The sequence below is a fragment of the Artibeus jamaicensis genome, unplaced genomic scaffold (genome assembly GCF_021234435.1).
Source record: "Artibeus jamaicensis isolate MK-2021 breed Jamaican fruit bat unplaced genomic scaffold, CSHL_Jam_final contig_477, whole genome shotgun sequence".
NCBI lineage: Eukaryota > Metazoa > Chordata > Mammalia > Chiroptera > Phyllostomidae > Artibeus > Artibeus jamaicensis.
The window spans coordinates 9051784-9078907 of NW_026521854.1; the positions used below are offsets into that span (position 1 = coordinate 9051784).

Consider the following 27124-nt stretch of genomic DNA (forward strand, 5'->3'; position numbering starts at 1 on the left):
GCTGTGAAATAAACTGTAATTTTCAAAGAGTTCTGATCCAGGTGGAAAAAACTATGTTGAGCCTAGAATATGGAGGAAGGGAGAAAGTGTCTGGTATAAAGCTTAATACAATGGTAACTTAAATTGTATGGAAAAGTTGAACTCAAAGAAGTGGAAATTACAATAGAGAAATAAAGGAGCAAGTTTTCAAACCAAAATTTGATTAAAGAAAACCTTTCCGGTTTTCGTCTTAGAACCAAGAAAGCAAGGTCAGGTCACATTTTCTGATTCATGATGATGGTCCCTATTTTACCTGACATCCCAAAGAATCTTTTGAGAGCCCCCTTTATGTCTCTGTTCCTGAGACTGTAGATGAAGGGGTTCAGCATGGGTGTGACCACAGTGTACATCACTGAGGCTGTTGCGCTGGATTGTGAGCTGTAGGTACCAGCGGAGCTGAGATACACTCCTAAGATTGTACCATAAAATAAGGAGACAACTGAGAGGTGAGATGCACAGGTGGAAAATGCTTTATACTTCCCCTGAGCTGATGGGATTGCCCGTATAGAGGACGCTATCTTAGAGTAAGAATAAAGGATTCCAGCCAGGGGACCACAACCTAGTAGCACAGTTACAAAATACATCACCATGTTATTAAGAAAGGTGTCAGAACAGGCAAGTTGGGTCACCTGATTGACGTCACAGAAAAAGTGGGGGATTTCCAAGTCTGTGCAGAAGGAGAGCCGCAACACCATCTTGCATTGTAGCAAGGAATCCAGGGCACTCATGGTAAAGGACACCAGACCCAGCAGTCCACAGAGCCGGGGATTCATGATGACCATGTAATGCAGGGGGTGACAAATGGCCACATATCGGTCATAGGCCATTACCACCAGGAGGAAGTCATCCAACACGCCAAACAGTATGAAAAAATATATTTGGGTGATGCATCCTGCATATGTGATGGCTTTGCTTTGTGTCTGGATGTTCACCAGCATCTTTGGGATGGTGGTGGAGGTGAAACCAATATCTACCAAGGACAGGTTGGAGAGGAAGAAGTACATGGGTGTGTGGAGGTGGGAGTCTGAGCTGACTGCCAGGATGATGAGCAGGTTTCCCAACACTGTGATCAGGTACATGGAGAGAAACAGCCCAAATAGAATGGGCTGCAGTTCTGGTTCCTCCGATAGTCCCAGGAGAAGAAATTCTGACACTCTTGTAAGGTTCCCTGCTGCCATGAGGTGGAGCTGACTTTCAAGAAGGAGAAAGAGAACAGAAGTTATTTTCATATAAGCCAGTGTTACATTGCTTTGATACTAGTATTTATATTTTGTAATCAAGAAATATATTTCATCTTTTGGGACAGATCTGTTCTGCTTTAAGAGTTTTCTGTGTCATCTGAGAGTAGGAAGTTTTGTCCCAACCTAGTTTTTGTTAAGGTATCAGGAATACTAAGTTTTAAAAAATTGTTCTTCAAGTACAGTTGCCTCCATTTTCATTCTACAATGGGCCCCATGCCCCACCCTTCTTTGCCTCCCATCTCCAAACCTACTCCTTTTGGCTTTGTCCATGTGTCCTTCATACATGTTTCTTGATGGCCCTCCCCCCTCTCCCCACTCTTCTCTGGTTACTGTCAGTTTATTTTTTATTTCAATGTCTCTGGCTGTATTTTGCTTGGTTGTTTGTTTTATTGATTAGGTTCCAATTATAGGTGAGACATTATGGTATTTGTCTTTCATCACCTAGCTTATTTCACTTAGTGTAATGCTCTCTAGTTCCATCCATGCTGTCGGGAAGGGTAGGAGCTCCTTCCTTCTTTCTGCTGCCTAATGTCTCACAATTTTAATGAGAAATATATCATGTATTTCAGGAATACAAATTGATATTGACCATGTTTTGGGGACTGTCTGCACTGTGTGTGGAGGGTTCTGAAGAACACAAGTCCCTACAAGCCTATATTGGGGAAAGAATATGGAAGCAAATAATAGAAATAAATATAACAACAGATGGTGACAAATCCTATGAAGAAAACAAAAGCATGTCTAAATTAGGAAGTGAGTAGGCCATTCTATATCTGGTGGGCTTTTAGGCAAGACTGGCCAACAAGGTGATATTTGAGCACAGAACTCAAGGGAGAAAGAGATGGAGATAAAGCTTATGTGGGCAAGTATGTGCCCAGCAGAGGGAATGGCTAGTACCCAGGCCTCATGTAGCAGCTGCAGGGGTGTAGTGATTTGCTCAAAGGTAATATCAGAGCATGTGATGGAGCATGGTTATAATTATTTCAGGATGCTTCTAGGCAGTGGATTTCCACCAGAAATGACTTTACGCCTAGCAATGTCTGAAGTGATACTACTAAATACCTACGATTGACAAATATACACACACAAATCTCCCCCAAATCATTATCCCTCCCCAAATGACAATGGTAAAAGGTGACAGAACCTAGTTGAGACAAGTGGTTCTGCAGTTTCAAATGCATATAGAGTCCCCAGGATTCTAGTTCAAATGGAGAGTGTGATTCAGCAGGTCCTTCAGGCTCAGAGAAGCTGTGTTTTTGACAAGCACCCAGGTAGTGTTGACATTGCAGGTCCTGATCTGTGGACTGCTCTTTGGGAAGAAAGGCTGTGGTTCTGTGTTAGACTCCATTGCAGTCACTCTCATTCCTGTGATCCAAACATTATCTCTGCATGGGATTTTGAAGGAAATGCATGTTCACTCATTCCAGAAGTTATGATTGAATCTGTGCTTCCTTTATGTAAGGACCCTTGACTTGTAAAGAATACACATCTGAAAACCAACTTTTAGCAGGCAGAATTTGGATCTCTGTAAGATGTACACATCCTATTTCCCAGTACATTTGAATACGTTATTTTTTAAAAGCAACGGATGGATGAGGGTAGTTGAAGGAACAGGGCTGCTAAGCTGATTTAAGACAGAAGGTGAGCTGGGATCATCCGAAAGGACTAAGGTCAGCACAGTGCTCCCCTAGAAGCAAAGAGGGGGACCAGGAGAAAGGGCAGCACCGCTGGATTTGATGAAGGAGGAAGGGCCCTGAGCCAAATAATGCAGGTGGTCAGAATACAAACAGGGATTGAGGAGAAAACAGATACTCCCCTGAGGCTCTAGGAGGAGCCCAGCCCTGCAGACACCCTGAGATTAGCCAGTGAGACTCCAGCCAGGCTCTGACACCTAGCACTGTACCCACATCTCAGTGCTCACTGAGAACAACTGGTGTGGGAGCACTTCCTAGCAGTCTTGGCAGTCTAATAGTCAGTCATCCAGTGACATGTGATGGAGGGGCTGAGTTTAAGTCTCTGCATTCATTAGCTTTTTCAGGTAGGCATTTTACTTTGAAAATCCAAGGAAACTAGAAAAGAAATTTTGAAATGATTGGAGATATTCTATTCCATTAGGTGGGACAGCGAAGTCTTCATGACGTAAATGTAAAATGTAAAGTAAAGGCTGTGAACTAGGACATCTTAGTGTCATTAAAATTTAAGGTACAATGTATGACCTTAGTTTCTTCATCACTGAATTATCAAAACTTGTTATTCAGTACACTATGCTCTTCATGTAGAAGTTGATCAATCCTCAATTTATATTTCCCAAGAGCACAACAGCATCTCTCATGCAAAGCATAGAGATATGACCACTGCAGGAACAGGCTAAGTGTGGGACAGGAATTTCTACTGTTTTAATATAGAAAGTAAAAGGGCACAAAATCTCAAAATATTGCAGCCTTACCAGTAATGAGATAAAACTAGTTAGTATTCCCCTTTAGACTTATTAAATATACTCTCATGTGAATACTCAGCATGAGAGAAGATACTGCAATGTCTGCCTCACTAACTGCTGCTACAAGGTGCTGTCTGCCTCACTGGTCTGGATCTTTTCAATGAATACACAACATGCTCAAAGGCACCCTGGCTTAGAATTTTATTACTCACACTCTCACTTCACTGCACTGCTCTCCACACATAAGGCTCCATTTCATCTCTGAAAACAGCAAAACTCTCTGAGGAGTGTTTCCATTTTCCTGGAACCATTTCCTGCATCTCAGTCATTGTGCAGCGAGTTCCCACTGGACTCTCAGACCCATCACCGAACTGTCAGCTATAGTCCAGAAGTGCAGATTCAAACAGATTCATCCTTATTAATAATATATTATTAAGTAAATTAAGTATAAATTAGTTACTTAACCAGGAATACAGAGATATCTGGTCTCAGGGCTAGGCTGATTAGGGTCACAGTGACTCAGGTAAAAGTTCTCAGGTTCCATTCTCTCTGACCCTTTCCTGATGTACCTACCAGATTCTCAGACTTTCCTGGACAGGTTTTCTGGTCTCTGTTTGGAAGTCAGAATTGGTCCCTGGAGGGTGGATGATGGAGACTGAAGCTCTGTCCCACACAAAACAGCAGGGAGAAATGAAGAAGCATCATTCCTGAGCCAGACTTAGGAATCACAGCCACAGTCATTTTTCCCAGCAACATTGTACAAACTGAGGGACAGCAGGAGTGGGGGAGATATTTACAGCTCTCTGAATATCTGCTCATCAGGCACATTTCCCTCGTGTTTTCTAACATCCAAGTACACAATTTCCCTCTGGGCCTCTGGAATAAATAGAAATTTTTTTTCATAATGATTCTCAGATCTCAAGAGACCGGGTTAGAAGTCAGGTGGATTTATATTTTGGTTTTTTAAAAAAATTTTTTTATTGATTATGCTGTTACAGTTGTTCTATTCCCTCTTTCATTCCCCTCCACCCTAACCCCCCATCCCCACCATTACCCCCCCTTTAGTTTATGACCATGTGTCTCAAGTCCTTTAGATTCTGTATTTCCCATGCTATTCTTGCCCCCCCCATCTATTTTCTATCTACTGTCTATGCTACTTATTTTCTGTACCTTCTCTCCCCTTCTCCTCCTCCCACTCCCCTGTTGCTAACCCTCCTTGAGATCTTCATTTCTATGTTTCCGCTCCTGACCTAGCTGTCCTTTTAGTTTGCTTTTGTTTTAGGTGTGGTTGTTAATAACTGTGAGTTTGTTGTCCTTTCACTGTTCATGTTTGTTTAACTTCTTTTTCTTAGATAAGTCCCTTTAACATTTCATATAATAAGGGCTTGGTGATGATGAACCCCTTGAATTTGATCTTATCTGAAAAGCACTTTATCTGTCCTTCCATTCTAAATGAAAGTTTTGCTGGGTAGAGCAATCTTGGTTGTAGGTCTTTGGATTTCATGACTTGCAATACCTCTTTCCAGCCCCTTCTTGCCTGTTAGGTCTCTTTTGAGAAATCTGCTGACAGTCTGATGGGGACTCCTTTGTAGGTGACTGTCCCCTTAGCTCTTGCTGCTTCTAGGATTCTCTGCTCATTTTAATTTTGGCTAATGTAATGATGATGTGCCTTGGTGTGTTTCTTCTTGGGTCCAACTTCTTTGGGACTCTCTGAGCTTCCTGGATTTCCTGGAAGTCTATTTCCTTTGCCAGATTGGGGAAATTCTTCTTTATTATTTGTTCAAATAAGTTTTCCACTGGTGGCTGTTCCTTTCCCCCTTCTGGTACCCCTAAAATTTGGATGTTGGAGTGTTTAAAGATGTCCTGGAGGTTCCTAAGCCTCTCCTCATTTTTTGGAATTCTTGCTTCTTCACTCTTTTCTGTTTGGCCATTATTTGCTTTCTTCTGGTCTACTCCATTTATTTAAGTCCCAGTTTCCTTTTCATTGCTATTGGTGTCCTGTGCAATTCCATTCATTTCAATTAGTTTCGCCTTCATATGTTTGTCTAATTTGTGGCTATAATCAACCAGTTCTGTGAGGATCCTGATGACCAGTGTTTTAAACTGTGCGTCTGAGAGTTTTGCTATTTCTTCATCGCTTAGATCTATAGGTTCTGGGGCTTTGAGACCTTCTTGCGCCATTTTTGGTCTGTTTGCACCTGTTTAGTGTGAGAAGCGGCGCCTTGGGCTCCCAGGTTGCTGGGTTGTGACGCTGTATGTGGGGGCGTGGTCAGAGCGGGGAAATGGCGACCCCCTCTGCTGTTTCTCACAGCTGGGAGAGGAGTAGCGCCTTAGGTGGTTCACCAGGGCTGGGGCACTCAGAGTCGCTGGGTTATGACGCTGTATGTGGAGGTGGGGTCAGAGCAGGGAAATGGCTGCGCCCTCCACTGTCGCTAGCCACAGGGACCGCCGGGACCCGGTCCAACTGCCCACTCCCTCGCCTGTCCACCCACACACAAATGCGTGACCACAGTCAACACGCAGCCCTGCTCCCCCGCTGTCTCCCCCGCTGTTGCTCCCCTGGTCGCTCGCTCGGTCGCTCACTAGGTCCAACCCTGTGCCTGGATTCCGCAGGTCTGGATTCTGCGCGTCTGGATTCCGAGCGCCTGAGTCTGTCTGACCGAGTCCTCCTGTGCAACCCTGCTTCACCAGCCGCTGGTTTCGCCCCTTACAGGTCAGGCTGAAGAATTTGTTGTTAACGGACTTCCGAAAAGTTCAATATTCCGTGTTCTGGCTGTGTTTTCTGTTGCTAATATTTAGTTGTCTCTAAACTTGGTTGTGTGAGAAGGCACGGCACATCCACCTATGCCTCCATCTTGGCGGAAGTCTGGATTTATATTTTGACTCCTTGTTTTGGATCTCACCTGCTTCCATGGGGTCTCACCACCTACTACCTTATTCCAACACTGAGGTAAGATTTTCTTCACAGTCTAAGACTATGGAACCCATCAGGACCAGATTTCTTTGATTGTTAAAGCACTGAATTTTGGTGGGGACACAGGCCTGATGTCTCCAGAGCATTGTTATTCCCCTTCAAAGTGGGGGTGGGGGTTCTGTTCCTTTGATATGCAATCCTGACCACCACATTTTTCCTTCCTGACCCTTTTTCAGAATAATTAGAAATTTCTTACTTATATCACATGTTATGAGCTGTCATTTAGTACCTCATGATAAAATATTTGTTAATTATGAGATGTACACTTTGATCCATATAATCAAAACCTAGTACCTTATTGATTCTGTCTGATTTAAATGTTTGAAAAATCCATTCTGTGAGGTATTACTGATCTGAACACCATTCCCCTTTGCAGAAATGGGGCTAGAAGGGGTTTAGTCATATGCTCAAAGTTATGAACTGAGTGAGGGATGGGCCTTGATTGGAATCTGTCAGGTTGCTTCCAGTTTTCAAACTCTGGGCCAGTGTTTGACATGATTTTGCCCCTGGAGACAGTTGGCAATGTGTGAAGGGAGGTTTCTAATCACTTACAGTACCCATCACATATAATTATCCAAACTCTATTGTCAACCTGAGAAGGTGACAAAGCGTAGCCTATACAAGCACTTCTCCAACTTCAAGGTACATATAAGTCACCCAGGATTATAGTTCAAATGCTTGGTGGGCCCAGGGGTTCTTTGAACCAAATGAGCTTCAGGTGGTGTTGATGCTGCAGGTGCTGGTCTCTGGACCACACTTGGAGTAATAAGGCTGTGGCTGTATTTGAGTTGGGGGTAGGTTGGTTTAGTTCTTCAGAACCAAAAATCATTTCCCATGCAATTTTGAATGCAGAACGGACATTTAATCATTACAGAAGCTGTTATAAAATCATTGTTCAATTATTTTAAATAAGGACTTCTGAATTACATCATATGATATACTTCTGAAAAATACCTTATTTGAATTTTTTACATAAAGGTTCTCATGTGATGCTATGAAATATATTGTTGTAAACATTTTTTAGTAGGCAGAATAAGAGCCTTTATTCTACATTAACAAAGATGTCTACACCATGATTTCCAGAAACTTGTAATACATTACTTTTCATTGCAAGGGAGAATTAAATTAGCACATGAAATAATGTGGATAATCAGCTAACTTTAAGATAAGATAGGCCATGATCATGTAATGTAGGTGGACCTAAGGTACTCATCATAGTCCCAACATTTGGAACAAGAGGGAAGAGTAGTTGGAATCAGTGAGAGAGTGAAAAGTGCAGCATGGCTGGCTTTAAAGATGGAGAAAAGGTCTAGTGGCAGGAGAAACTGGGGTAGGAGAGGAAATGGGTTCTCCCTGAAGCCTTCAGAAGGAACCCAGCCCTGCAGATTGTAGATTTCAGCCCATTGACTCATCAGGCTTCTGACTCCCAACACTACAGGCGAATTAATTTGCTTATTTTCTTTTGTTTATTTTTCTTCTTTAGTCCTGTATTTTTTCATTTAATCTTTATCATATTTGTTTTCCATTACCCTTTAGTCCCCTTATACCCTCCTCTCCCCAGCTACCACTACTTCTTTGTCCATGTCCATGAATCCTTTTTCCTTTTTGCTCAATTCCTCCACCCCCTAACCTCCAACCATGACCAGCTGTCTTCTGCTCTCCATCTATGAGTTTGTTTTGCTTGTTAGATCAGTTTTTTTTCCATCAGATTCCACATATGAGTGAAATCATACGGTGTTTGTCTTGTTCTGACTGACTTATTTCACTTACCATAATGTTTTCTAGGTCCATCTATAGTGTCACACAGGGTAAAATTGGCTTCCTTTTTACTGCCAAGTAGTATTCCATTGTGTAAATGTTCCATAGTTGTTTCATTCACTCATCTGTTGATGGCCAGTTGGGCTGCTTCCATATCTTGGTGATTGTAAATAATGCTGCAATGAACATAGAGGTTCCTATGTTCCTTCAAATTAGTGTTTTTGGGTTTCTTGGATATATTTCCAGAAGTGGAATTGTTGGGTTGAAATACAGGTCCATGTATAATTTGTTGAGGTATCTCCATACTGCTTCCCACAGTGGCTGCACCAATCTGCACTCCCACCAACAGTACAAAAGTGTTACCCTTTTCCCACATTCTCGCCAGCACATATTTTTCACTGTTTTATTGATGATGGCTATGCTAACAGGTGTGAAGTGATGTCTCATTGTGGTTTTAATTTGCATTTATCTGATGATTAGTGATGTTGAGCATCTTTTCATATGTCTGTTGGCCACTTGTATGTCCTCTTTAGTGAAGTGTCTCTTCAGGTTCTTTGCCCATTTTTTAATTGGGTTGTTTGTTATTTTTGGTGTTGAGTTTTGTAAGTTCTTTATAAATTTAGGATATTAACCCCTTATCAGATATATCAGTGAAAATGTTCTCCTATTTTGGGGGTTGCCCTTTTATTTTGTTGAGTTCCTCTGCTGCAGAAAATCTTTTTAGTTGAATGTAGTTCCATTTGTTTATTTTTTCTTTTGTTTCCCTTGGTTGGGGGATATATCTGATAAAATAGTGCTATGAGCAATATCTGAGATTTTGTTGCCTATGTCTTCTCCTAGGATTTTTATGGTTTTGGGTCAAACATTTAAGTCTTTCATCTATTTTGAATTTATCATTGTGTGAGGCATAGGAATGTGGTCTAGTTTCATTTTTATGCACATATCTTTCCCATTTTCCCAACAGGGTTTATTGAATAAACTATCTTTAGCCCTTTGTATGTGCTTGCTTTCTCTGTCAAATATTCATTGACCGTAAAGTTGTAGGTTTATTTCCGGGCTGACTATTCTGTTCCACTGATCAATGTGTCTGTTTTTATGCTAGTATCATGCAGTTTTGATTATTGTGGCCTTATAATATAGTTTGCTATTAGGTATTGTGATTCTTCCAATTCTATTCTTCTTTCTCAGCATTGCTGTTGCTATGTGGGGCCTTTTGTGGTTCCATATAAATTTTTGAAATATTTGTTCTAGTTCTGTGAACTACATCATTGGAATCTTGATAGGAATTGTACTGAGTCTATAGATTGCTTTGGGTAATATGGACATTTTAATGGTATTAATTCTTTCTATCCATGAACACGGTGTGTGTTTCTACTCATTCGTATCTTCAATTTTTTTCTTCAGTGTCTCATAATTTTCTAAGCACATTTCTCTTACATATTTCACTAGCTCTTTTCCTAGGTATTTTATTTTTTGTAGCAATTGTGAATGGGATTTTTTCTTCATTCTTCTTTCCAGCTGGTTCATTATTGGCATATATCAAATGCCACTAATTTCTGGATATTAATTTTTTCTTAACTCCCCTTTCTAGTTAGTTCATTATTGGCATATAAAAATGCCATTGCTCTCTGGATATTAATTTTGTATCCTGCTGCTTTCCTGAATTCATTTATCAGTTATAGTAGTTTCTTGGTGGAATCTTGGGGGTTCTCTATGTACTGTATCATGTCATTTGCAAATAATGACAGCTTTACCTCTTCCATTTCAATTTGGGTGCCTTTATTTTTTCTTCTTGTCTGATTGCTGTCACTAGGACTTCTAGTACTATGTTGAATAAATGAGGTGAAGTCAACATCCTTGTCTTCTTCCAGCTCTTATAATTTTTGCCCATTGAGTATGATGCTGGAAGAGGGTTTGTCATATACGGCCTTTATTATGTTTAGGTATATTACCTCTAATCCCACTTTACTGAGATGTTTCTTTTTATCAAAAATGGGTGCTCAATTACATAAAATGTTTATTCTGCATCTATTGATAAGATCATGTGGTTTTTATCCTTTTTTTAAATTTTGTGAATGACATTTATTGATCTGTGAAAGTTGTACCAACTTGCATTCCCAGAACAAATCCCACTTGATCATGGTGTATGATCTTTTTGATGCATTGCTGTACTCTGTTTGCTAATATTTTCTTGAGGATTTTAGCATTGGTGTTCATCAGGGATATTGGCCTATGATTTTCTTTGTAAGTGTGCTTTTCTGGTTCTGGAATTAGGATAATGTGGGCTTCATAAAAAGAGTTTGGGACTCTTCCCTACTCTTGAATTTTACCAAATGATTTGACAATAAGAGGTATTAGTTTTCCTTAGACTTTTTATTAAAATTTACCTATGAAGCCATCTGGTCCAAGGCTTTTGTTTGTTGAAAGGTTTTGATAACTACTTCAATTTCTCTAGGTGTAATCTGTCTATTAAGATTCTCTATGCTTCCTGATTTAGTTTTAGAAGACTATGTTTCTAGAAATTTGTCCATTCCACCCAGGTTGTCGAGTTTGTTGGCATATAGTTGTTCATGATGTTTTCTTACATTCTTTTGTATTTATTGGTGTCAATTGTAATTTCTCCTCTTTTATTTCTGAGTTTATTTATTTGAGCCCTCTCTCTTTTATCTTGATGAGTCTGGTTAAATGTCATTCTTGTTTATCTTTTCAGAGAATCAGCTCTTGGATTCATTGATCTTTTGTGCCATTTTTTGCTGTGGACCAGCTGCAGCAGGGTCCAGGGATTCCCAAAAGTGGGTAAGGAGTTGGCGATGGGTAACAGATGACAACACGCCTCAAAGGACAGTGAAGCAAGTACTGTTTGTTCCGTTTATTGCAAGTACAAGCAGGTTTTTATATTTTCATTTTAGGTAGTGATTAACATTTGCAGTATAGCATGATCAGTTAAGCAGAAAAATCAATACAAAGGTAACCAGGAAAAATATGAAATTTCCCATAGATTCAGTTATAATAAACAAAGATTATTTTGACCAGGAGAGCCATTAATCAGACAATTGAAAGTAGCTGTATGTACAGAATTTAAATATCTTATTGTATATTAAAGTTTTTCAGAATTTGTCATGGGGCAAAAGGATACACTAGATTGAGTAGAGGTAATAGGAAATTTATTATAAGGCCTTTGTCTAACTTAGTTATCTATCCTTTTCTGTCTAAAATGTTTCTCTGTGTACTATAAACTCTGTTTCTTTAGTAACTGTTTCTACATGTTTAGTTTGTAATAACTAGCCAGCTTTTGATATTTCTTTGCCTGTCTAATTGATATATATTCTTATTCAAGACAAAGGAGGGGCTATTACTCCAACAACTTTCAGACATATAGGGACTTTGTTCTCTGGTCAAGAAATTATTTTGTACAACTTCATTAGAATTATGCTAGTCAATGAACCTGAAATCAAGTGTCTAACAATCCCAGCACCTTTTAATCACCAAAACAAACATGTAAAGAGAGATATACAGGAAATCCAGCCACAGTTGCCTCTGCCTTGCAGATGCATCGCAACTATCCTGACCTTGTCAAGGAATGGTTGCTGGCCAGCTCCCGACAATTTTTGTGGACTCTATTTTATTGATCTCTGCTCTGATCTTTATTATTTCCTTCCTTTTACTCACTTTGGGGTTGGTTTTCTGGTTTTGTCCCCCAGATTCTTTAAGTATAAAGTTAGATTGTTTATTTCTGGTTTTTGAGATAGGTATGTAATACTATGAATTTCCTTCTTAATATTGCTTACCCAGTGTCCCACAGATTCTGAATTCTTGTGTCCTCATTTTCATTTGTTTCATGGTGTCTTTGATTTCTTTTTGACCTCATCGTTCAGTCATTCATTGTCTAATAACATGTTATTAAGCTTCCATGCCTTTGTGTGTTTTTTTCATGTTCTCTTGTAATTTATAATTTCATAGCATTGTGGTCAGAGAATATGCTTGATATGATTTCAATATTCTTTTTTATTGTCTTTATGAAAATATTTTATTTAACTAATCATATTAATGGTCTTAAATCACCCAGAATTTTGTATTATCTGCTATTTCATGGCTTACTGAATGGGAATTTTATTTTCCAAATGACTATTATCTTATAATATAGCATTAGTAAGTGCTATTTAAAATTCTATTTAATGTGTAAGTATCCCTGAAATTAGATATGTAATAAATTTTTGACACATAATGCAAATTTTTTACTGTTATTCAAGTACAGTTGTCTGCCATCCCCCCTCCCCACAACTCCCCCACTTCAGCCATCCCCACCTCCCTCCCCTGATTCCCACCTCCTTGGTTTTGTCCTTGTGCCTTTTATAGTTGTTCATGAAAACCCTTCCACATTTTTCTGCCATTATCCCCTCCTCCCTCCCCTCTAGTACTGTCAGTTTCCTCTTAATTTCAATATTTCTGGTTATATTTTTCTTGCTTGTTTGTTTGGTTGATTATGTTCTACTTAAAGGTGAAATCATATAGTATTTGTCTTTCATCACCTGGCTTATTTCACGTAGCATAATGCTCTCCAGTTCCATCCATGCTGTCACAAAGGATAGGAGCTCCATCATTCTTTCTGCTGTGTAGTATTCTATTGTGTAAATGTACCATAGTTTTTATCCACTTATTTACTGATGGGCACCTAGGTTGCTTCCAGCACTTGGTTATTGTAAATTGTGCTGCTATGAACATTGGGGTGCATAGGTTCTTATGGATTTGTGTTCAGGGTTCTTAGGATATAATCCAAGCAGTGGAATTTCCAGGTCAAAAGGCAGTTCCATTTTCAGTTTCCTGAGGAAATTCTATACTGTTTTCCCCATGGCTGTACCAGTCTGCATTCCCACCCATAGTGCACTAGGGTTCTTTTTCTCCACATCTTCTGTATCACTTGTTGTTTGTTGATTTGTTTATAATGGCCATTCTCAGTGGTGTGAAGTGGCATCTCACTATGGTTTTTTAAAAATATATTTTATTAATTATGCCATTACAGTTGTTCTATTTCCCCCCTTCATTCCCCTCCACCCTGCACACTCCCTCCCCCACCATTCCCCCCTGTAGTTTATGACCACGTGTCTCAAGTTCTTTAGATTCTATATTTCCCATACTATTCTTGCCCTCCCCCTATCTATTTTCTGCCCACCATCTATGCTACTCATATTCTGTACCTTCTCCCCCCTTCTCCTTCTCTCACTTCCCTGTTGCTAACCCTCCATGTGATCTTCATTTCTATGGTTCTGCTCCTGATCTAGCTGTCCTCTCAGTTGGCTTTTGTTTTAGGTGTGGTTGTTAATAACTGTGAGTTTGCTGTCCTTTCACTGTTCATCTTTTTTATCTTCTTCTTTTCTTAGAATCTAAGTCCCTTTAACATTTCATATAATAAGGGCTTGGTGATGATGAAATTCTTGAATTTGATCTTCTCTGAGAAGCACTTTATCTGCCCTTCCATTCTAAATGAAAGCTTTGCTGAATAGATCAATCTTGGATGTAGGTCTTTGGATTTCATGATTTGGAATACTTCTTTGCAGCCCCTTTTTGCCTGGAAGTTCTATTTTGAGAAATCAGCTGACAATCTGATGGGAACTCCTTTGTAGGTGACTGTCCCCTTATCTCTTGCTGCTTCTAGGATTCTCTCCTTCATTTTAATTTTGGCGAATGTAATGATGATATGCCTTGGTATGTTTCTTCTTGGGTCCAACTTCTTTGGGACTCTCTGAGCTTCCTGGATTTCCTGGAAGTCTATTTCCTTTGCCAGATTGGGGAAGTTCTCTTTTATTATTTGTTCAAGTAAAGTTTCCACTTGTGGCTGTTCCTCTTCCCCTTCTGGTACCCCTATAATTTGGATGTTGGATGTCACGGTCCTGGAGCTTCCTAAGCCTCTCCTCCTTTTTTTTGAATTCTTGTTTCTTCATATTTTTCTGTTTGGTCATTTTTTCCTTCCTTCTGGTCTACTCCCTTGATTTGAGTCCCAGTTTCCTTTCCATTACTATTGGTTTCCTGTGCATTACCATTCATTTCAATTAGTTTAGCCATCATATGATCCTCTAATTTGTGACTATAATCAACCAGTTCTGTGAGGATCCTGATCACCAATGTTTTGAACTGTGCCTCTGAAAGTTTGGCTATTTCTTTATCGCTTAGATTTATTGGCTCTGGGGCTCTGAGTTGCTCTTGAGCCATGTTTTGATCTGTTTGTGCCTGTTAGGTATGAAGAGGGGAGCCTTAGTTGTACACCAGGGTGGGGCCACCCAGGTTGCTGGTTTGTGATGCTGTGTGTGGAGGCGTGGTCAGAAAGGGGCCACCCAGGTCACTGGTTTGTGACGCTGTATGTGGGGGTGGGGTCAGAGAGGGACAATAGTGGTTCCCTCTGCTGCTTCCTGCTGCTGGGGCCTGCATGGTTTGTCTCACTGCCTGCTCCTTCATCGGTTTATCTGCATGTGAATGTGTGGCCCCGAAGAGCCCTGTGAGTCAGCAGCCTTGTGCCCTCAGTGGGTCCACCTGCTTCTCCACACCTGGGATCTGCCCACGGCTGCTGGCGCACCTGGGTTGCACACCCGGGTTGGTCCAGTGGATCTTTCCTGCCCGACCCTGCTCTGCTGCTGACTCTGCCCCTCTTACCAGTTTGGCTGAAGGGTTCGTTGTTGTCAGACTTCCATGTAGTTCAATTTTCTGTGGTTTGGCTGTGTTTTTGTTGCTAAAACTTTGTTCTTTTTAAACTTAGTTGTGCGAGAAGGTGCAGTGCTTCCACCTACACCTCCATCTTGGCAGAAGTGTCACTATTGTTTTAATTTGCATCTCTCTGATGGCTAGTGTTGCTGAATATCTTTTTACATACTGCTGGGTCCTGTGTATGTCCTTCATGGAGAAGTGTCTTGTTCAGGTCTTTTGCCCATTTTTTGATTGGCTTGTTTGTCTTCCTGATGTAGACTTGTGTGAGTTCCTTATTTTTTTGCAATTAAATTTGCTTTTATTTTATTTTATTTTTCTCAATAATTTTATTTAGTTATTTTTCAAGTACCGTTTTTTTGCCTTTCTCCCCTCCCAGCCCCCCACCCCGTGCTCCCCACCTCCCTCCCATTTCCACCCCCCCCCCAGTTCTCATCCCTGTGTCCTCCATATTTGCTTCTCCAAGTCCCTCCCCTTTTTCCCCCTTAAGTTCCCTTCCCTCTCCCCTCTGGTCACTGTCCCTTGTTCTCTATTTCACGGTCTTTGTTTTTATTCTGCTTGCTTGTTTGTTTTGTTGTTTAGCTTCCTGTTAAAGGTGAGATCATATGGTATTTGTCTTTCAACACCTGGCCTATTTCACTCAGCATAATGCTTTCCAATTGCATCCATGTTGTTGCAAATGGTAGAAGATCTTTCTTTCTCTCTGCTGCATAGAATTCCATTGTGTATATGTACCACAATTTTTGGATCCATTCATTTACTGACGGGCACCTAGGTTGCTTCCAACTCTTGGCTATTGTAAATTGTGCTGCTATGAACATTGTGGTGCACAGGTTCTTTGAAATTGATGTTTTAGGATTCTTAGGATATAATCCTAGCAGTGGAATTGCTGGGTCAAAAGGCAGGTCAATTTTTATTTTTCTGAGAAAATTCCATACTGTTTTCCATAATGGTTGTACCAGTCTGCAATCCCACCAACAATGAACTAAGGACCTCTTTTCCCCACAACCTCTCCAACATTTATTGTTTGTTGCTTTGTTTATGATAGCCAACCTGACCACTGTAAAGTGGTATCTCATTGTGGTTTTAATTTGCATCTCTCTGATGGCTAGCGATATTGAGCATCTCTTCTTGTGTCTCTGGATCTTCTGTATGTCCTCCTTGGAGAAGTGTCTGTTCAAGTCCTTTTCCCATTTTTTAATTGGGTTAGATGTCTTCTTAGAGTAGAGTCGTGTAAGTTCTTTGTATATTTTGGAGATTAAACCTTTGTTTGAGGTATCATTGGCAAATATGTTTTCCCATACAGTTGGTTGTCTTTCTAATTTAATACTGTTTTCTTTAGCCACGCAGAAGTTTTTTATTTGATGAGCTCCCATTTGTTTATTCTTTCCTTTATATTCCTTGCTCTAGGGGACATATCGGTAAAAATGTTGCTGCATGAAATATCTGAGATTTTCTTGCCGATGTTCTCCTCTAGGACTTTAATGGTGTCACAGCTTATATTTAACTTCTTGACCTAATAAATGAATTTGGCAAAACAGCAGCTTCTATCCACCTTGAATTTATTTTGGTGTATGGTGTAAGTTTGTGCTCAAGTTTCATTTTTTTGCACATAGCTGTCCAGTTCTCCCAACACCATTTGTTGAAGAGGCTATCTTTACTCCATTTTATGTTACTGCCCCCTTTGTCGAATATTAATTGACTATAGAGAGTTGGGTTTATTTCTTGGCTCTCTGTTCTGTTCCATTCATCTATGTGCCTGTTTTTATGCCAGTATCAGGCTGTTTTGATTACAGTGGCCTTGTAATACAGTTTGATATCAGGTATTGCGATCCCTCCTACTTTGTTCTTCTTTCTCAAAAGTGCAGCTGCTATTCGGGGTTGTTTATGGTTCCACATAAATTTTTGAAGTGTTTGTGAGCTCTTTATCTATTTTGGAGATGAATACCTAGTCTACGGTATAATTGGCAAATATGTTTTTCTATATGGTTGGTTCTCTTTTAATTTTAATGGAGTTTTTTTAGCCATGCAGAAGATTTTTAATTTTGAGAAGATCCCATTTGTTAAGTATTTCCCTTGTGTCCATTGCTCTAAAGGACATATTGGTGAAAATATTGTTATGGGGAGTATTTGAGATTTTTCTGCCTATGTTTTTCTCTAGGACTTTTATGGTGTCACTACTTAAATTTAAGTCTTTCATCCACCTTAAATTTATTTTTATGTATGGTGTAAGTTGGTGATCGAGTTTATTTTTTCTTACATGTAGCTGTCCAGGTCTCCCAACACCATTTGTTGAAGAAGCTATTTTTACTCCATTTTATGCTTCTGTCCACTTTGTCAAATATTAATTGACCACAGAGACTAGGGTTTATTTCTGTGCTCTCTATTCTGTTCCATTGTTCTATGTGTCTATTCTTGTGCCAATATCAGCCTGTTTGGATTGCAGTTGCCTTGTAATACATTTTGATATCAGGTATTGTCTTCCCTCCTACTTTGTTTTCTTTCTCAAAATTGCTGCAACTATATGGTTTTTTTTATGGTTCCATAAGGATTTTTTAAATGTTTGTTCTATATCTGTGAAACATGTCATTGGTATTTTGATAGGGATTGCATTGAATCTATAAATTACTTTGGGTAGTACGGCTACTTTGATGATGTTAGTTCTTCCAATCCATGAGCATGGTACATGCTTCCATTTGTTTGTATCTTCCTTAATTTCCTTCTTCGGAATTGTTTAGTTTTTTGAGTACAGGTCTTTTGTCTTCTTGGGAAGATTTATTTCTAGGTACTTTACTTTTCTTGTTGCTTTATCAAATAAGGTGTTTTTTCCCTGATTTTTGTTACTGATATTTCATTGTTGGTGTACAAAAATGCCTTTGATTTCTGAATATCGACTTTGTATCCTGCTGTTTTGCCAAATTCACTTATTAGGTCAAGAAGTTTGTTGGTGGAGTCTATAGGGTTTTCTATGTACACTATCATGTATTCTGCAAAGAATGACAGTTTTGATTCCTCCTTTCTGATTTGGATGTCTTTTATTTCTTTTTCTTGTCTGACTGTTGTGGCTAGGACTTCCAATACTATGTTGAATAGAAGTGGTGAAAGTGGGCAGCCTTGTCCTGTTCCTGATCTTTTTTGTAATCACAGTGCCATATGCATGTCAGGGCTGCTGCATAAGCACTTGTATTGTGCCCAAACATGGAGTTCTCTTGGAACTCTATTTTTAACTTAGTGTTTTTATTTTGTTTTTGAACTTGAAAGATATGCATTTTTATTTTTAATTAGAAGCAATTTGAACAAGATCAAAGGGACTAAGTTAGACAACAGATATATCCATGGATATATCCAGGGATCAAAATTCATCTGGAATTAAACACAGGAATATAAATAAAAATTTTGGAAATTTTATACAAGAAGCAACATGTTATAAAATTCCCTTTTAGAAAACCCTTTACTTGTGTATCTACCAAACAAGAAGAAATTATGTACAATAATATATAGGGTCTGGCACTAATGAAGCTCCTTTTTATCACAAAGTCATAAGCATGTAATTCTTTATCATAACAATATCACAGTGAAACACACCATATGACATTTAGGTGAAGTGTTGAAATTGCTGTCCATCTTGTGTGAGGCATTTACATACTGTACCAAGCACACTCAAGCAAGCCTTACTTCTGCTGGCCCTGTATGTCATTTGAGAAGAAATTATTCTAAAGACATCAATGTTGCCACAGAAGTAGAGAAACACTTCCAAAAATATCTGATCAAGGTTGGAAAAAACTTTTTGATTTTAGGAAAGAGGACAAGGGAAAATCTATGTATATAATAGACAAAGTAGACAAAGTAGAAAGCTTAATAAAATGGTGGCTTAAACTGTCTAGAGAAGTTGAAACAAACAAAGGAAATTCCAGGACAGAAATGAAATGAGCAAGTTCAAAACCCAAAATATGTATAAGAATCAGAATTTCTGGTTTTGAATCTTAGGGCAAGGAAGGTAAGTATAGTTTTTTTGGCCTCATGTGATTGTCCCTTGTGTACCTGCCAGCACAAAGAATCTTTTGAGTGCTCTCTTTATGTCCTTGTTTCTGAGACTATAGATGAAGGGGTTCAGCATAGGTGTGACCACAGTGTATAATACTGAGGCAATTGCACTTGACTGTGAGTTGTGTGTAACAGCAGAACTGAGATACACTCCTAGGCTCGTACAATAAAATAAGGAGACAACTGAGAGATGAGACACACAGGTGGAAAATGCTTTATATTTCCCCTGAGTTGATGGGATTGCCTGTATAGAGGACACAATTTTAGAGTAAGAGTAAAGGATCCCAGCCAGGGGACCACCACCTAGTAGCATAGTTACAAAATAAATCATAATGTTATTAAGAAATGTGTCAGAACAGGCAAGTTGGGTTACCTGATTCAGTTCACAGAAAAAGTGGGGTATTTCCAAGCTTGGGCAGAAAGACAGCCTCAACACCATCAAGCATTGTAACAGGGAATTCAGGGCACTTATGATCCAGGACACAAGAAGCAGCAGTCCACAGAGCTGGGGGTTCATGATGACCATATAGTGCAAGGGGTGGCAGATGGCCACAAAGCGGTCATAGGCCATCACAGTCAGGAGGATATCATCCAACATTCCAAAGAGTAAGGAAAAACATGTCTGAGTGATGCATCCTGCATAGGTGATGGCTTTGCTCTGTGTCTGGATGTTCACCAGCATCTTTGGGATGGTGGTGGAGGTGAAACAAATGTCTACCAAGGACAGGTTGGAGAGAAAGAAGTACATGGGTGTGTGGAGGTGGGAGTCTGAGCTGACTGCCAGGATGATGAGCAGGTTTCCCAACACTGTGATCAGGTACATGGAGAGGAACAGCCCAAATAGGAGGGACCGCAGTTCTGGTGCCTCCGATAGTCCCAGGAGAAGAAATTCTGACACTGTTGTAAGGTTCCCTGCTGCCATGAGGTGGAGGTGACTTTCAAGAAAGAGATAAAGAACAAGAGTAATGTTCACAAAAAGAAGTATTACTCACATAGCTGTAATGCTGCAGTTTATATGTTGTAGTTAAGATATTAATTTTAGTATTTTGAGATGTATCTGTTTACTTCTAGGAGTTTTCTGTGTTAATCAGAGCACAAAGTTTTGTCCCAGTCTGTTTTCTTTTCCCTAAGGTGTTAGCCTAATTACAATATTAAGGAGAAATTATTCAAGTTTTTCAGGAATACAAATTGAGTGTTGACTGTGTTTTCCGCACTGTCTAAGCTGTGAGTAGATAGTGCTGAAGAACACAAGTCCCTATAAGCCAATATTGGGGAAAGAATATAGAAGAAAAAAAAGAAATAAATATAACATTACACATGGTTACAAATCCTATGAAGAAAACAAAAGCAGGTATAAAAGGAAAGTATCCAGGCTGTTCTATTTCTCATGGGTTTTTAGGCAAGACCTGCCAACAAGTGACATTTGTGTTCTCAACTCAAGAGAGAAAGGGAAGGAGATCAAGTGTGTACCTGGTAGTGGGGATGCCTGGTACCAAGGCCTTAGGGAGGAGCCGAAGGGGTTTAGAAATTTGCTCAAAGGTGATGTTAGAGTATATAATGAGCCTTGGTTATGATTTTTTCTGGTGTCTTCCAGTTAGTGGGTCTCAACTGAAAATGACTTTACACCTAGCAATGCCTGAAGGGATATCACTAAACCTCTACAATTCATGTTCACACAAATAAATACCCCTGTATTTATAATCCATCCCCAAATGTAAATTATAAAAGGTAACAAAATCTAATTTAGACCAGCACTTCTTCAGTTTCAAATGCATATAGTGTACCTAGTACCCAGAATTCTAATTCAAATTTAGAAGATCTGACTCAGCAGATCTTTCAGGCTCAGAGAAGCTGTGTATCTGACAAGTGCCCCGGAGATGCTGATGCTGCAGTTCCTGTCTGTGGACCACTCTCTGGGAAGAAAGTCTGTGGTTCTGTGTTAGACTCAATTACAGGTTGTTTCAGTTCCTGTGATTCAAACATCATCTTCGTGTAGAGTTTTGTCAAAAGAGTGTATTCACTCATTCCAGAGGCTATCATTAAATCTGTGTATTCTTTATATAAGGGATGTTGAGTGACACATAATCATAGTATTCTGAAAAAGAATTTGTAGCAGGCAGAATTGTGACTTCTGTAGGATATTCACGTCCTAATCCATAGTATGTTTGAATATGATGTGTTTTATATCAACTGGAGGATGAGGGTAGCAGAAGGAACAGGGCTGCAATCAGCTGACTTGCAGGTAGAAGATGAGTAGGATCATCCAGGGGGACAAAGTCAGCACAGTGCCCCCACAGATGCATAGAGGGAGACCAGGAGAAAATGTGACACTGCTGGCTTTGACAAAGGAGGGAGGTGGGCCAAGAAATGCAGGTGGTCAGAACCCAAACTAGAATTAAGGAGAAGACAGTTCTCCCCTGTCTTTCTTAGGTTCTCCCTGAGCCTCAAGGATGGACCCAGCCTTGCAGACACTTTGAGATTAGCCAGAGAGACTCATGCCAGGCTCTGACATCTAGAACTGTGCACCCATATCTGTGCTCACTGAGAACAACTGGTGTGGGAGTGCTTCCCAGCAGTCTCAGTAGTGTAATAGAGTCAGTCATCCAGTGACATGTGATGGAGGGGCTGAGTTTAAGTGTCTGTATTTGTTAGCTTCCTTGGGTAAGTATTTTACTTTAAAAATCAACAGGGATTAGAACAGAAATTTAAAAATATTTGGAGATTTCCACCTCATTAGCTAGGACAGTGAAGTCATCATGGCATAAATATAAACGTGAACTAGGATGTCTTGGTGTCATTAAGATTTAAGGTACAATGTGTGGCCTTAATTTGTTCATTCCTGAATTTTCAAAACTATTATTTCTCAGCATGCTACTTTGGCTAGAATAGAATGAGTCCTCAATTTATATTCCCAAGAACATGACAGAATCTCTCATTCAATGCATAGAAAAATGTGCACTGCATGGAAAGGCTGAGTGTGGGACAGGAATTTCTACTGTTTGAATAGAGACATAAAAGGACACAAAATCCTAAAATATATGAGCCTCACCAGTAATGAAGTAGAACTACTTCGGATTCCAGTTAGACTTATTAAATATTTTCTCATGTGAATATGCAGCATGAGAGAAGATACTGCATTGTCTGTCTCCTTAACTGCTACTGCAAGGTGCCGTCTAGTTCTACTGGCTGGATCTTTCAGTGAATACAAAACATGCTGAAATACACCCCGTCTTGGAATTTTAGTACAAATGCTCTCAACTCACTGCACTGTTCTCCACACCCAATGTTTCATTTCTTTCTCCCCAATCAGGAAAATACTCACAAGTGTTTTCATTTTCCTGTAGTCATTTCATGCATCTCATTCATTGTACAGCATCATCCGACTGGACTCCCAGGTCCATTACTTGGCCCTGGAGAGCAGATTCAAACAGACAAATTCTTGTTAACATATTAAGTAAATTAGGCATAAATTAGTTCCTTAACCAAGAATAAAAACTGAGATATATGGCCTCAGGACTGGGATGATTAGGGTATTAGTGACTCAGTAAAAGTTCTCAGGTTCCATTCTCTCTGACCCTTTCCTAATGTACATACCAGGCTCTCAGACTCCCCTGGATGGGTTTTCTGAAAGGAAGGTTTCCGTGTGTAAGTGAGAATTGCTGCCTGTAGGGTTGATGATGGAGACTGAAGTTTTGTCCCACACAAGACAGTAGGAAGGAGTGAGGCATCAGTTCTTGAGCAAGACTTAGGAAACAGCAGCAACAACCATGTTCTGTCTACCATCATTGTACAAGCTCAGGTACTGCATGGGGAGATATTCACAACTCTCTGTATATTGGCTCATCAGACACATTTCTCTCGGGTTATTCCTACATCTAAGTACGTGATTTCCCCAAGGGCCTCTGTAATTAACAGGAAGAGATTTTTTTCTAATGATTCTCAGATCTCAAAAGACCATGTTAGAAGCCAGGTAGATTTAGATTTTATGACTCCTTGTCTTGGGTCTCATCTGCTTCCCAGAGGTCTCACCTCCTAGTACTTTTTTCCAACACTGAGTGAACATTTTCTCCAAAGTCTGAGACTATGAAACCCATCAGAACCAGGTAGTCCCTTTGCTACCCAAGAACTTATTTGTGGTAGCAACACCTCCCTGATGTCTCCAGAGCATTGCTATCCCCTCTTCAATGAGGGGAGAACTGTGTTCCTTTGATATGCAATTCTGGCTATCATAGGGCCTGATTTCCTTATGCATTTGTCAAAATATGTAGAAATTTCTTAATAATATCACAAATTATGGGCTGTCATTTAATGTTTCATTATAAAATATGTGTTAATTTTGAAAGATGCCCTTTGATAGTTTTATGCTATATAATCTGAACTTAGTACCTTATAGACTTTTCTGATATAATTTTTGAAAAGTCCATTCTATTAGGTATTACTATCATGACCTGCATTTCCTTTTGCAGATATGGGGCTGGAAGGGCTTTAGGGATTTTCTCAAAGTTATGAACTAAATGAGGGATGGACCTAGATTGAAATCTGCCAGGTTGCTTCCAGTTTTTAAATTCTGGGCCTGTAGTTCTTCTCCTGAGATGATTTTGCCCCTGAAACATGTGGAAAGAGGCTACTAACCACCTACTGGATTCAGCACAAATAATTATACCACCCCTATTGTCAGTGTGAGAAGGTGACAAAGCCTAGCCTAGTCCAGCACTTGTTCAACTTCAAGGTGCATATGAGTCACCCAGGATTACTGTTCAGTTGCAGGTCCTGAACGGCCCAGGGGTTCTTAGAATCAAATTCGTTCCCAGGTGGTGTTGATGCTGCAGGTGCTGGTCTCTGGACCACAGTTTGAGTAGTATGGCTGGGTCTAAGTTAGAGTCAGGTGTAGGTACTTTTAGGTCTTCAGAACCAAATATTATTTGCATGTAACTTTGAATAAATAGTGTATGTTCACTCACTCCAGAAGCTGTTATAAATTCATTGTTCAATTATTTTATATAAGGATTCATGAATGACATCATATGATATGCTTCTGAAAAGTACCTAATTTGATTTGTTTGCATAAGGACCCTTGTGTGACACTATGGAAATTATTAGTGAAGAAAAATTTGCAGTAAGCAAAAGAAGAACTTTAAAGATACTTACATCATAATTCCCATAAACTTGTAATATGTTACTTTTCAATGCAAGACAGAACGAAAGTAGCAGATGGAATAGTGTGACTAATCAGCTAATTTTAAGATAAAATGCTGTGATTACGTAGGTGAGACTGATGTACTCACCATGGTCCTAACATTGGAACAGAATAGAAGAGTAGTTGGAATCTGAGGGAAACTGAAGGATGCTACATGGCTGGCTTTGAAGATGAAGTAGGGCCTAGTGGCAGGAGAAACTGGGGTAGGAGAGGAAATGGGATCTTCCCTGAAGCCTCCAGAAGGAACCTGGCTCTGCAGATATCTTGCTTTCACCTCATTGACTCATCAGGCTTCTGACCCTCCAGATCTATAGGTGTATTAACTTGTTTCTTTTAAACCCTTAGTGTGGTAATTTGTTACAGCATCAATAGCACTGTTATGCAGACACTTATTCAATCATTTTTAGGGGAAAGTGACCATCAGAACCTCAATTCATTTACTTGCATCCCTTGGGTAGGGACATTTTCTGTTGAAACACCCAATAAGTAGAAGAAAGAAATCTAAAGTCAATTTGGAGCTTCTGCCCTATTAGCAGGTACAGAGATCCCTACAATATAAAAGAAAATGTGGTTCTGACTTTGAAGTCTTTGGACATTGAGACAGGAAAATAATTCAAGACAACTGCCCTGGCCATGAGGCTCAGTTATTTGGAGAATCATTCTGTGTATCAGAAGGTTATGGGTTGGATTCCTGGTAAGGGCACTTGCATGGATTTGGGGGTTTGATCCTCCTCCACTGGGGCATGTGTGGGTGTCAATGGATCAGTCTTTCTCATTTGAGTCCCTCTCTCTCTCTCTCAAATCAATAAAAACATGTCCTGCAGTAAGGATAAAAAAAATTTAGACAACCATACTGCTTAAAATCTTTGTGTGTAGTTTGTACATTTTTAAATCTTCCTTTTAATTCAACCTGCCATAATTTTCTTTCCTATCCTCTTCAGTTTTCTCTGAAATTTCCTTTCAACATCGAAGATGGTATTATTGAGTACATTTATGCAATTGAATGCTTATTAATTAAGTCATTATATTTATACTTATAAATATTATATATGTAGATACACACACATATATACATATACACATAAACACCCTACTAAACCATAAGAGAGCCCTGTACTCAAGAAATATTTCCAGACATTTTATGGGGCAGAATCTTAGGTATTTGCCAGAGTGGGGCAAGCCATGTTGTTTAGTGGCACTGTGTAGGGGGGAGGGGTCTGAGAGGGAACAGTGCTGCTTGCTCAGCTCTTGGTCGGCTTTCAGTCTCTTCCTCCTCTACAAACAAACAAACAAACAGACAGACAAACAAACAAACAAATTGGGCCCTTCTGCTGCTGATTCTCAGGTGGGTGGTTTTGTGTATGTTCTAGGACTCTGGGTCTCTCCAACAAACTCTCCTGGGAGGCTGGGAATTTCTCCTGCTGCCACAACCCCATAAAGTTTTTTCAGTCAGAGGTTTTGAGGCTTTATTTCTCTGCACTAGAACCCTGGGTTGCATGGTCTTGTGCCCCAGTTATTCCTCCTGGTTTACCGCACACAGATGTGGGACTGCCTGCTCCACCAGCTGCTGCCTTGCCTGTCCCCAGTCCTCCAGCTGCCTCGTTGCTGTGAGACCTCTCCACCCCAGCTGTGCATCTCCACCCTCCTTCTGGTATGGATGAATATTTTTTTCTTTAGCTCCTTGGTTGTTAGGCTTCCATACAGTTCAATTTTCTGTCAGTTGTGGGGTTTTTTTGTTTTTAAATTTGTTGTTGTCCTTCTTTTGGTTGTGCAAGGAGGCACTGTGTATCTACCTACACTTCCATCTTGGCTGGAAGTCTAAAACATTTAAATTTGGACATGATACATCACATAAAGAAAGTGAAATACAAAAATCACATGACCATGTCAATAGATGCAAAAAAGTTTATGACAAAAACATTCAACAGAGTGGGAATAGGAGGAGCATATCTGAGCATGAAAAAGGCCATATACGAAAAGCCAACTACCAGTGTCATACTTAGTGGACAGAAACCACAAGCATTTCTGTTATAATCAAGGTCAAGGAAAAAAGGTCTGCTTTCACGACTCTTATTTAACAGAGTACTGCAATTCCTAGGCACAGTGATCAGGCAAGGGGAAGAAATAAAAAGCATCCAAATTGGAAAAAAAGAAGTAAAACTGTCATTATTCACAGAGGTCACCATAGTGTACACAGAAAACTTTATAGGCTCCATGAAAAAAACTACTCAATCTTATAAGTAAATTCAGCAAGTAGCAGGATACAAAGCCAATACTCAGAAATTGATGGCATTTTGTACATCAACAATGAACTACCAGGAGGAGAGACAAAGAAAAGAACTCGCCCTTACTATAGCAACAACAAAATAAAACATACCTAGAAATAAAATTAATCATGGAGTTAAAAGACCTGTACTTGGAGCAGGTCTTTAGTACACTAAAGAAAAAAATCGAGGAAGATACAAATAAATGGAAGCATATACCATGTTGATGGATTAGAAGAATTAGCATCACTAAAATATCCATGCTACTTAAAGCAGTCTATAGATTCAATGGAAATCTTATTGAACTATCGATAGCATATTTCACAGACTAGAACAAATATTTCAAAAACATATATGCAACCAAAAAAAAAAAAGAAGACCTGAAATCGTCTCAGCTATCTTGAAAAGAACAAAGTTGGAGGGAGTACAATACCTGATACAAAACTATACTACAAGGTCACTGTGATCAAAACAGTG

At 39.6% G+C, this 27124-nt stretch overlaps 2 protein-coding genes across 2 annotated transcripts; both read right to left on the bottom strand.

Annotated features, from left to right (window-relative positions):
* Window positions 1-254: 254 nt before the first annotated feature.
* Window positions 255-4410, bottom strand: LOC119061787 (olfactory receptor 7A10-like). Its single transcript, XM_053668136.1, has 2 exons — window positions 4291-4410; window positions 255-1230 (listed from the first exon to the last, which is right to left on the bottom strand). Exon 2 carries the CDS (start codon window positions 1215-1217, stop codon window positions 255-257), a length of 963 nt encoding a protein of 320 aa, XP_053524111.1. The 5' UTR covers window positions 1218-1230; window positions 4291-4410.
* A 14750-nt stretch (window positions 4411-19160) lies between these two features.
* LOC119061729 (olfactory receptor 7A10) lies at window positions 19161-22914 on the bottom strand. The gene is made up of 2 exons (XM_037162381.2): window positions 22781-22914; window positions 19161-20121 (listed from the first exon to the last, which is right to left on the bottom strand). The coding sequence occupies exons 1-2, from the start codon at window positions 22912-22914 to the stop codon at window positions 19161-19163; spliced, it is 1095 nt and encodes a 364-aa protein (XP_037018276.2).
* Window positions 22915-27124: the final 4210 nt, after the last annotated feature.

Coding starts and splice junctions, on each gene's coding strand:
- LOC119061729 (XM_037162381.2), bottom strand. CDS start 22,914: ATGCCTCACTCCTTCCTACTGTCTTGTGTGGGACAAAACTTCAGTCTC. Junction 20,122..22,780: donor CAGGGGAGTCTGAGAGCCTG/GTATGTACATTA, acceptor CTTTCTTGAAAG/TCACCTCCACCTCATGGCAG.
- LOC119061787 (XM_053668136.1), bottom strand. CDS start 1,217: ATGGCAGCAGGGAACCTTACAAGAGTGTCAGAATTTCTTCTCCTGGGA.